At 32.5% G+C, this 12,306-nt stretch overlaps 1 protein-coding gene across 3 annotated transcripts in view; it reads right to left on the minus strand.

Moving 5' to 3' along the window:
* LOC143234053 (follistatin-related protein 5-like) overlaps positions 1 to 12,306 on the minus strand; it is a 130,440-nt gene that overhangs the window by 10,888 nt on the left and 107,246 nt on the right. For all 3 annotated transcript variants that reach the window (XM_076471091.1, XM_076471090.1, XM_076471089.1), the window contains one exon: positions 2,717 to 2,848. In XM_076471091.1, coding sequence (XP_076327206.1) covers positions 2,717 to 2,848 — 132 coding nt within the window. The remainder of the gene's footprint in view (positions 1 to 2,716; positions 2,849 to 12,306) is intronic.

The raw sequence follows: 12,306 nt of genomic DNA on the forward strand, positions 1-12,306 counted from the left end.
TGGTTGGGCTTTTTAAGTAGGTGCTAAAAAACAAGTCAATCCTTTTTTTATGACACTTGACAGTTTATGGACATTTCTAATGTTTAAATAATTTTTATAGCTAAAAACAATAAACTGGACATTTTTTTACCTAAGATATAGCACATTATGTTGCTTGATGTAAACCTATAGATTTCTGTGATTGGACTTTTTAAGAAGGTGCTGAAAACCAGTCTTCCTTTTTATGACACTTGACAGTTAATGGATATTTCTAAGGTTTAAGTATTTTTTTATAGCTAAAAGCAATAAATTAGGCATTTTTTCAGTTACAATTATTTCTTTATTATAGATATGTATGTATTATTATGGATATATATATGAATTTTTATACAATTTAATGTTAATAAATAAGATTTCAAAATAGACTGATTTAAGAAAATAAATATTTGATAACATAGTTTGAACTAAAGAATAGAATTAAGTACAATCAGACATAAGATAAAAACTCATTTTCTACTGTAGATTATAAAAGAAGTGATGTTGTCCATGTTTAAAATTGGGAAGAAATGGTGAGAAAAGCAATGTAAGAAAATCTTTTGCTAAAAAATGTTCAATTGGGGTGGCACGTGCCTCTTCTGCATTATTGATTAGGTGCATATGGTGCCTGTCATATGAAATTTATCATGCTTGGATTATTTTATGCATGAATGCAGGATTGCCCTATAGAATTTACTCAAAGTTGTTCATGTGAATGTTACATATTTCAGAAAGGAAAGTACTTTTCATAACCATAAATTTCTACTATGTACCTAATACAACAGCTAGAAGACTGGTAATTAACATTTTAAAAATATAACCCTTATTATTCAATGATTTAAAAAATAAAATATATCAAAAATAAATAAGTGAACAACAATGAAAACTGAAGACATTTCCTGAATGTACAACTTTCACATGAATAACATTTAAGATATCTGTATTTTAATGTTTCTCATTCCAATTGCATTCAACTACTTAAAAAGACGATATTGTAATAATATGAATGTTAGAATAGCATCTGAAGTTAGGTTGACCACATTGAAAGGTTTGTGTTAAATACAGAGTTTTGTTCTTTACAACAAGGAAATCAGTAGAAAAATTCTTGTGTTACAGGCAGAGTTTAGAGTGTATGCTCAATCACATAATAACCAAACTTTTCTACCAGTATTTTGTCTCATATTTTTATATACAATACAAATTAATATGAACTTGGAATGGTGAGACTCACCAAAATATGTAGAAGCATTTAGAAAAGGCCTGGTACATTCAAGATTTTATATTGTGTAATTTTAAATATTGTGTCATCTAGTTTTTATTATATAGTATAAGTTCAATGGGTTTTATAATTTAAGTTTGTGTTTGTCTTTCAATAATCATATGACTCAATGTGTAAACATGAAAAATCTTAAATGTGCCTGTTATCTTAGCTTCTGTTGTTTCTTTCTATAGTATTCAGGTTCACTAATGTTTAACATAAAAGCCAAATGTTCCTGCAAAATATACATTCAAAAATCTTAAGAAAAGAATAAACTGAACATGACCAGAGATGCCAACTATTTCAAATGACTGAGCGTAATGATAGTAGACAGAGCTCTTTATCATTTGCAGCTACCAGGCCTGACCAATGTCTCTAAGCTGTTTATTATTATATTATTATTATAACTATTATTATTTATTACTGTTATAGAATAGATTGCTCATTTATAACTGTGTTTTGTGTATTTAATAAATAAATTTTAAAAAATTCTTTTAAAATTCTTATTCATAAATGTCGTTATCTGCATCGTTTTTGTCTTTGCCTCAACTTTTTGTTAGTAAAATGCCGATTTTGTATGTCCGGAACAATCGTTTATCCTGTCATGCACCACAGAAAAAATCGATGTGACAAACTGTACAAAACGCATGATTGTCACTGACTTTTGATGCAATAACTGGATATTTTGCACTATACTCTTTCCTAAATTTTTGATTCACAGTTTTAGTGCTTTTAGATTTGCCAGAAACAAGACAATCTGGTGAATGAGGCCTCTTTTTTTCCATCTTGTGAATGATCACATTGGTGTTTCTATGCCACTTAGAAAACGAGAAATACCCATCTACGCAAATGCTGATTGGCTGACAGGCACTGATGACATAACTATGGATTCCCCCATGTACCCATTATGGAGAAGCACCACACTCAAACTATTGGTAAACGTCGGAAATACAAATATTTTTTATTATTTCAAGCACAAACACGATTATCGCAAGTAGCCATCTGGACTATGTCTTTTATTTATTATCAAAATTTATTTGTATCTCACTAGAAATTTTCTTTTCACCCATTTCAAGCCCTGGGGGAACAATTTATCACTTTATTGTATAGGCCTATATAATATATAATAATTTGGGAGTTGCAACAAGTTGTAATATTTGTCTGTATGAGCATATAGTGGTAATGCATACACCAAAATTGTAATGATTACGCTCAAATCATAATGGTTGGCATCTCTGCATGACTGATATTAAGAACAAAGCAAATGATAAATTATAAATTACAGAGAAATTTCTAAAGGCACTTATCTATTATTGAAGGGAAGAAGCTATAAAACATGTATTAATGTCTTTAATTTTAACTATAATCATGTTAATATTGCAAAAACAGTATAGGTATGTGTGTGTATATATATATATATATATATATATAAATATATCTTACTTGGAGTAGGCTGATCTTGAACAACGAGTGAACTGATGTCTCTCATGGTTCCTGCTGGGTTGGAGGCTACACACATGTAAGCACCAGTATCACTGTATGTTATCTTACCTACTGTGAGTGCTGTTCCATTACCTACACAATTATCAAATAAACAATTAAATTTACTATACCTTTATTATTGGTTATGTTTTAATAATCCAATGTTATATACACACAGTCCATATACTCATTCTTTTAAATTATAATTAAAAGAAAGAATACTGTTAATGTTTTTTTTTTCAGCACACACACACACACACACACATATATTTAAATATCTAAAACCAAACATTCTTTTTCTCTCTGATCTGCAGGTCCTTCTAAAATACTGACAATAAACATACAAATAAGGAAAAATAAAAATTATTTTTAAGTTGCAATTGTGAACTTTAAAATAGACTTTTTAAATCAAACATATTTTGGTAGGAAAATGATAAAATCTGTTTAGTTACACAGAGGAAGCTATAAATTACTAAATGGTTACTTAAACTGCAATATACTTTGTTGGTATTGAATTCAGGTACAGTGGAATCAGTTAGAAAATAATAAAGTATCTGCAAAGCAAAGTTTTGAAAATGCAGTGCAGGAAATAATTTCAAACACATTAAAAAACAAAAATAAATATACATCTTTTAATAAAATAATATATTTATTTTCAAAGTACTATAATGTGAACATAAACATGACCTCCATGAAAGTGTGCAAATAAACCAAGCCAAACAAGTTTAGAAATTTCCAATTTTCCAACCGAAAATGATGTCATTGTAGCTGGCTGGCCTACAACTGCACTGTAATTCTGACTGGTTGTTGTAACAGAATAAATGTTTAAACAAAGATACCTACATAAAACTAAGACAGGATCTAAATAAATCTGAAAATGACAAAACCTTATAAGTATCCCACAATCCTTAAATTAGGTGTGTCTGTAATCATTTCACATAAACATATTTGAAAAAGATAAATAATTAGCTTATACTAACTTGTTCAAGTATTTGTGCCACCTCTTAGAATAAGAATGACCTTCATGAAAGTGTGACAAAGAAACCAAGCCAAGCAAGTTTAGAAATTTCCAATTTCCAGCTTATAATGATGTCATTAACTATGTATAGAATAAAGGTATAAAATGTTCATATAAATATAACTAAAGATATATTCTACATTAGTTATAAAAAGGTAAAGTATGATGATATTTAATATTATTCCACTTCTCTTTCCCTTACTCCAGGATCTTCCTAGATCCCAACTATTACATTAAATATTAAAGGCCAACTCAGAGTTGATTATAATATCAGAAGTTGCACTAATAATCTTTCTCATATATTACACGTATGATGCCAACACATCCAAATGATAAACACAAAAAAGAGACACACATAAAAGTACTAAACTGTCTGTGTCAGAACTTACATTTTAAATAGTATATGGTAATGTAAATAATACATGCATGTGTTGGGGTAAGAATTCTTCTACAGTAGGTTTCTGTGACTTGTTAGTGATAACTTTGAAAATAAATGAATAGCATGCACTACACATGTTTCTTATATATATATATTCAATACAAATTAAATGTACATAACAAAATTATTTATACTATGGAGATTGTATTTATATCTTAAACACTATTCAGTTCTCTTTTTCTTGTCAAAAGTGCATTCAGGCCAATTCAACTGAATTCAGTTGACAAATCAAACAATTTTCTCTATTTCTTACAACTATAGTATCAACAACATTGTTACTGTGTTACAGCAGTTGTATACTGAACTTCGAAAAAACCATCTGCTTTTTTGGTACTCCTTATAATTGTCTACCTTTATTCAAAGTCCACTGAACACCCTTTGACAAAACAACTTATTCTAATAATCTCTTTCATAACTGTTAATCTCACTCTAACATATCAACCATTAAGCCTTTCACTCCAATGATGGTTAACTTTGTGTTAAACCTTTCTCCGACTGATCTCCTATTACGTGTGACTTTACTTTTGCTCTCTGTTTCCATTTGTCTGGTCACCATTATTGAGACATATAGAAATTTCTATAGCCTTGATATAAATGTACTGCACTGGACATTTTATAGCTTCAAGATCAATGAACCACAAACACAAAATAAATCAATTAATAATACTACTAAGCAGTCTTTTATATCTGACAGTCTGTGAAAATAAACTAGAACTAAAAAAAACAACAAATTGAAAATAAATGAATAGCATGCACTACACATGTTTCTTATATATATATATATATATATTCAATACAAATTAAATGTACATAACAAAATTATTTATACTATGGAGATTGTATTTATATCTTAAACACTATTCAGTTCTCTTTTTCTTGTCAAAAGTGCATTCAGGCCAATTCAACTGAATTCAGTTGACAAATCAAACAATTTTCTCTATTTCTTACAACTATAGTATCAACAACATTGTTACTGTGTTACAGCAGTTGTATACTGAACTTCGAAAAAACCATCTGCTTTTTTGGTACTCCTTATAATTGTCTACCTTTATTCAAAGTCCACTGAACACCCTTTGACAAAACAACTTATTCTAATAATCTCTTTCATAACTGTTAATCTCACTCTAACATATCAACCATTAAGCCTTTCACTCCAATGATGGTTAACTTTGTGTTAAACCTTTCTCCAACTGATCTCCTATTACATGTGACTTTACTTTTGCTCTCTGTTTCCATTTGTCTGGTCACCATTATTGAGACATATAGAAATTTCTATAGCCTTGATATAAATGTACTGCACTGGACATTTTATAGCTTCAAGATCAATGAACCACAAACACAAAATAAATCAATTAATAATACTACTAAGCAGTCTTTTATATCTGACAGTCTGTGAAAATAAACTAGAACTAAAAAAAAACAAATTTATCTTCAAGTGCAATTAGAATAAATCAAAATTATAATACAAAATAAAATTAGAAAAAATAACTAAAAGAACTTGAACAGATTTTTAAATGTTTTTCTGTTTTGTTTAGTTAAGCACAAAGCTACACAATAGACTATCAATTTTAAAATTAGCTCAGTACAAAATAAAGCCCAAATTAAATAAATTTTGAATAGGTAATATGAGTACAAAGTACTTAAGTAAAATATATCTAAGCCCAAACTTTGAGTAATGCACAATTACAAGCTGATTTTGCTGATCAGCAGATACAGGTTGTTTAGGTGTCTGGATGTATCAACTGTTGTTCAAAATCACTCAGTTGAATCATTCCTGATTCCCTGTTAAAATATTCTGTGAAGTAATTCAGCTACTGGCAATTACTAAGCAAACACTTGAAAGATGTGTCTCTGTTTGTCATGCATGTTAACATAAGATAATTGCCCATGTTGTTGTTTTAAGATGGTAATGAATCTACAGTTCATTAAGCTAGTATTTAGATCCATTTATTGATGGTTTACAGTATTCCTCCTCTTCTTGAAACAGTCAGTCAGGTATCTCATAAGGCTGACAAGTCTAATCTGACTATGGAAAAATCATGAATTCAATCAGTAACATTGGGTTGAAGGCACAACTGGGTAGTTTCAAGTAAAAACAATGTAATCAACAATTCAAACATGCACTTTGCTTGATGGATACTGTCTCAGCATCTCCAAAGGTAAATTCAAGATGTTTTGTTAGGTAAGTGTTTATGACTGTTGCTCTAGGCTGGACATATGCTGGGACAGCAGCAACCCCTCCAGCTCTATCAATTCCTATATCAAAGTCCTGACATTTCCTATCAGTGTCTTGTTACTTTTTCAGAACCTTGGTCAGTTAGGGAAGTAAAGATGAAAGAAAAATGAAGGTCAAGTAACTCAAAACTCCTTCAAACTTCCTTTTTTAAGATAAAATAAATATAACCTAAATAAGTAAAATTGTGCATAATTTCACATCAGCATTGGTTGTGCTCTCTTTACACCAAAGAAATACACAGAAAACTTCACATATCACAAGAATTAGGCTATTCTAAATCAAACAACATTCCAAAAAGGAAATGATCATAAATGCACAAAAATGGTCCTTCCTGCTACATCATCATCCATCTGGATAAAAGGCAATTGTTTTTCAATTACAAAATACAAACATATACACAATGCTATCTCAACATAGTAAACACATAAGGAAAGAATACAGTTACTTTTGTTTTCACCACAAATCAACCAGTATGAATTGGCATTGTTTTTGCACAAGTATTACCACTTATGGGTTGTGAAAAAACCCACTACCTCAGATACATAAAGAATATTTTGATCAATACACATTTGTTTTAGGTGTATGCAGTCCATATTATTTCTCATACTGTATTGCAATATAATTCCATTACTGAACTTAAGAAAATTTCGTAGATACCTATCAGACCATCATATGCAATCTGACACAGAAATACAATAAAAATTTCATCAACGTTGTAGAGGATTGCAAGATTATTCAAAAAGTTTCTATCAGAAAAAAACCATCATTATTCACCATTTCTTGTCACTAAGTGTCACGTAATAGCTGAGAAAGTAAGGGTTGCAATAGCTCTTCAGGAGTAAATTTTTCAATTAACCTAACTACAGATTAATCAACTGGTTATCACAGGGCATCCTAAAGACATCTTACTGCAAACCATCACCAATCAATAGGTTGAAAAGAAAGGAGTGAAACTTTCTTTCAGTCACTTGTCTAAATGTTAATCAAGCAGTCAATCCTTACAACTGTGAGTTGAAGGTTAGCATCGCAGTTATCCATTAGAGCAGAGACAGTACTCATCTGAGGAGACTCCTAATGAACAACCAGATATACATTACCATTTTCTTCCTCCTTGTCAGTTGAGATGGAATCATACAACACAGTGTTCTCATCATCAATCTACTCTTCAACTTCTGATTCATGAAGTAACCAGTTCAGGAAAGAATCATCAATGATGTAAAGTTTAAGCCTGTTGAAGTGGTTAGCATGCTTACACATCACACAACTACTATCACATAGTTCACTTCACTGAGCTGCTGACAGGAAAGATGTGAAGCATATTAGACAGAATCAAGGTGATTATATGTTTCATTTACGTACCATAGCAAAACTTAGTCACCAGACTCAAATTTTTGTTCTATTAACACTTTATCATAGCAACTTTTGATGCAAGATCACTTTACTCATTTTCTGGCAGGTAAATTTATGTATATCAAGTAAAATGGAATACAGCAATTCTACATATTCCTATGGAAACTGCAACATATCTGTGCTGGATAAAGGACAATTCCTCAGATCCAATAATAGTTGCATTTCTCATACAAATTTCAGAAGCTTTGGAAAACAACCAATAGTCTGTTGTTTAATTACATTGCCTGTCATGGTGAAATATAATAGGTGTTCACCCCCAATCAACTTCATCTTGAGTTGCAAACTTAGCAGTCATACATTTGACTATCTGTACTTCTAACATAGCTAAACCATTATACTGATGATTAGAAACTGAGATCTGTTTCCTTCACACCTTACACTTGGCACAATTCTACAAACAACTGGTTGTTGAACCAAATTCCATGATTTTTATAGATATTTCAAAGCATGCTATCCATTATTCCGAAAGTACATCCGTGAGGGGCCGCTTAACATGTTGACTAACTGAGAAGGTTTGCAACACTTAGTAAGGTAACTGATACATGCTGAGGATCAGATATATATTACTTGGGCATATACAAATCTCAACCATACTTTTCCCTTCATGTCTTGTTTGTCTTCTGAGGAACATCACTGCTTAACATCTTTACACAAATGAAGAAAGGAAGTTAACATTTTCCTTAACTGAAAATGTATTCCTGAAAGGTATTCACAGAAAGCTATTTCCTATTGAAGTTGCACTAATCTGTCTGAGAAATTTGCATGCCATCAGCCTTGTGAAAAACTCCCACCTAAATTTCACATGAATTTGTGATAATGCATAATGATGTATCCTGCAGTAAAACCTTCCATCAATAGGAATATAACACACCTCCTTGAATAAAATGTGCCCTTTACATAATTCTTCATTCTTATCTGAGGCAACAAATAAAGGTGTACAAAGAAAGTGGAGAGGATGAGTGAGAATCTGTATGAAGGTGTATTCTACTGAAAACACATTTTCAATTAAGGATAATTTTAATTTCCAATATGATCACCCACCTCCACATACATAAAGCTAAAATCCTATGCTGAAATGATGGAGGGATGAATGCTAAATTTACCTGGTTGAGTTGCTTTCAGCAAGCATCTAAAGGAAGCCCATTAGGTGTGAGACCCTATGGAAGAGGCTCTGTGTAGGTACAAGCATGGGAGATCACATCTCATTTCATCCATGATATACTCTTTGCCCATGGGTAGGATTAGAAGAAGCAAAAGGCATGAATTGTATTGTACAAATGGGCAGAATAGGTATGTGACTATCTGAGTACTCACACACAAGATGTCAGATGGACAATAAATTTAGTAAGATTGGAGTTTGTTCAGACCATACCTTGTGTGCTACCTCTTCTCAACCATCAGTCTATATGGGCCAAAACCAGATGATAAATAACTGTGCTCAGCTCCTCTACTGTCAGTCACATCTGGTCCCTTGTCTCATAGTAGGAGGGCACTGTGTATTAATTTTTTTATTAGACACAATTCATGTGGATACTTATATAACTAAAACTCAACCATTATACATTATGGGCCTCTTGTCTGCTGTGAGAGTAGGGTGTGTGAGTAATACATCACAGTTGAATATTAAAACATAGTCTACTCTGCCATCAGATACAGAGGGTAAAGGCCATTGCAGGAGTAGGAATTATGTTACATACTCAGATATTCAATCTCCCTATGGTGATATGTGAAGATTGTAATGGTATAATCTCCACTACACTCTGGAAGTATCCCTGCCCTACTTCTCATTACTTGTATCTACATGATGATGTGTGATTGCTATTCAACCTAACTGGCCACCTGGTCACACTAACAGTGAGTTCATATCTCTGTCTTAAGTTCATATCATCATCACAATCCTTAACTGGAAATTTTGGATGCTATGCTTTCATTCTTGAACATGTTGCAGGGCTGTGATATTAGATAGTCAACTAGTATTTCATGTTTAGCTGGTTGGAACAATGTTGGCATAAAATAGCCAAAGGCTTTTATGAAGCCCTGAAACGTGACTAGTTCACAGGTCCAGCATCCACAACAAACTCAACCCCCCATCCATGTATCATTACCAGCATCTTCCTGGTGATGTAAATATCATGGTTATCTAAAGTAATCACCATAATTAGCTGACTGCTGTAATTAATTGAAATAGTGGTCACATCCAAATTGAGCCCTGCCAGTTTAAACTAGCTGAACTGTCATAGCTTCTTGTCAATTTTCCTGAATCTCTCCTAGCAATGGCTTGAAGCAGGAGCTCCTTTCCTTGCACTCAAAGTACCTTCAGGCATCCAACTTTTATTGAATTGATGGTAACTGGGTCTGTGAACTATTCAGCAACTGCATCATAACACAGTCACCCAGAGGTTTTTAGAGTTAAGCCCTCAGCTAATGTCACTACTTCTCATTTATAAAACCCATGGTTTCATATGGTTACTTCAAACCACACAGTCACAGCAACTACCAACATGAGATGAAATGTGAGAACCATGTGATGCTATATGGCTTCATTTGATAGTCCCTTAATGAGCTTAATAATGAGCATTTAACCACAATCAACAAGAGACATACTCATTAATGTCACCTCATACAATCTCTTCCAATCACCTATATAAGCAGCCAAATTCACGTGGGTCCTTTTCTTCATGCTTTGAAGTCCTCCTTACCAAATGCTCAGCTTTGATACAGGATTGAATCCAAGTGTTCTAGGTCATCAAACATCTAGGTCCTAAACATAGCATCAGGCATTACATTACCTGTCCCTGAGTCAATCCCTTCTGTGCAACAAATTGTTTGAAACAAATGAAGAAATACTCCAAATCCTCTTTGCTATCCCTTTAAACACTGAGGGATTCTCTCTTTTATGTCATCACCATAATTAAGTAATGGTGCTCTCATCTCTTCTGCAGCTGTGTGGCTAAGGGGCTATCAGCACTGGGGGTAGGTCACTGTCCTCCTTTAAAAATATGGAGATGTGGCATTTGCTGGTTAAGTATAGAACAAAATGTTGCAATTTGCATGGATATACATTATAATTACATGAAAGGTTCGTGACTGTTCTAGAAATTTGCTGGCAAGACACTAGCTGATCCTTCTGGCTGCTTTGTAGCAAAGTTCATCCAACAATCACATCTCACCACTCTCTTTGATCCTGGGTGTTTCAAACCAGCACTTTGAAATCCAGTGCTTAACAATCTCTGGAACAAATTCAGCAGCTTGGAGTCCCATATGCATAAAGACCACGTATACAAGTTTCAGGACTTTCACTTTGTACACTGCTACCGTGTTCTGTCATTGCCACCCTATGTTCTTGCTTGCAGGAGTCAATCAGTACAGGTCGCACAAAAACAATCTTAATTTCCCTTAGCTGTTTATTAACCACTTAGTCCCAAGAATAGATTAAGAGTACAACACAGCTCTCATCCCTGTTGGCCAAAGCTCTTGATCTCAAAGAGCACTTCTCTTAGTTATTACCACATTTTCTAATTGCATTCTCACCTCAATTGCAACTTTCTCCTTTCCACCATAAGCTATAGTGATTTCAGAAAGTGCCCTTTGATTATAATTACATTTTACAATGTTTGCAGTGCAATATAAAGAAAAAGAACTACTTTAAAATCTATAATAAAAAAACCTTCAGGTTGGCATCAAAATGTAACATGGTGACTAGTTCAGTATGATGATATTAAATATTACCATACCTTACCTCTTTCATAACTTGTAAAGCATATACAACTTATTTCCATATATTCAAGTAAATTCTTTTAAATCATCTTGCAGGTTTTCTGCATGTAGCTAATTACATCCTTTGAAGGAAGATCATAAATTTGCACTAATCCTCTCATTTAGTTGAAAGTTACATAACACAATGCTTGTTTTATAAGTTTATATTTGATTGGCCTTGTTTCTGTGTGATGTTCTCTGGGATTGGGGGTCACACTCATTCCAAAGAATAGTACAGGGACTTGTACTAAATTTAGTTAAGTTGAGGGCTTATTCTCTTAAATATGTTTACTGCATGTATTCCAAAAATTTAGAAATATCACATCAAGGTGGGATATCTATATAATTCTTTCCATCTTCTCTTCTGACCTTTAGCTCTGACTGAATTTTTCTAAATCCCTTGGCTCAACATTCTCTCAACATCAGTAGTCAGTAAGAATTACAAAGCACTTGAAAGTTGTCTAGCTGATAGAAACATATTCTGACACATTAATATAGAAATGAAATATCTTGTTTTATTTGTACAGTTGTATTTCAGTGTTTTGCTTCTGGTGTACATCTTTGAATTTATTCTCTGCATGATATTTCCAAAAACCTGTGTTTTGCAGATACCTGACAATTTTCAGTCTATATAAATACTACAATGCATGCAATTGAAAGATATGTTGCAGCATATAATGACATAACAAACA

The sequence above is a fragment of the Tachypleus tridentatus genome, chromosome 12 (assembly GCF_004210375.1).
Source record: "Tachypleus tridentatus isolate NWPU-2018 chromosome 12, ASM421037v1, whole genome shotgun sequence".
In the NCBI taxonomy this organism is placed as follows: Eukaryota; Metazoa; Arthropoda; class Merostomata; order Xiphosura; family Limulidae; genus Tachypleus; species Tachypleus tridentatus.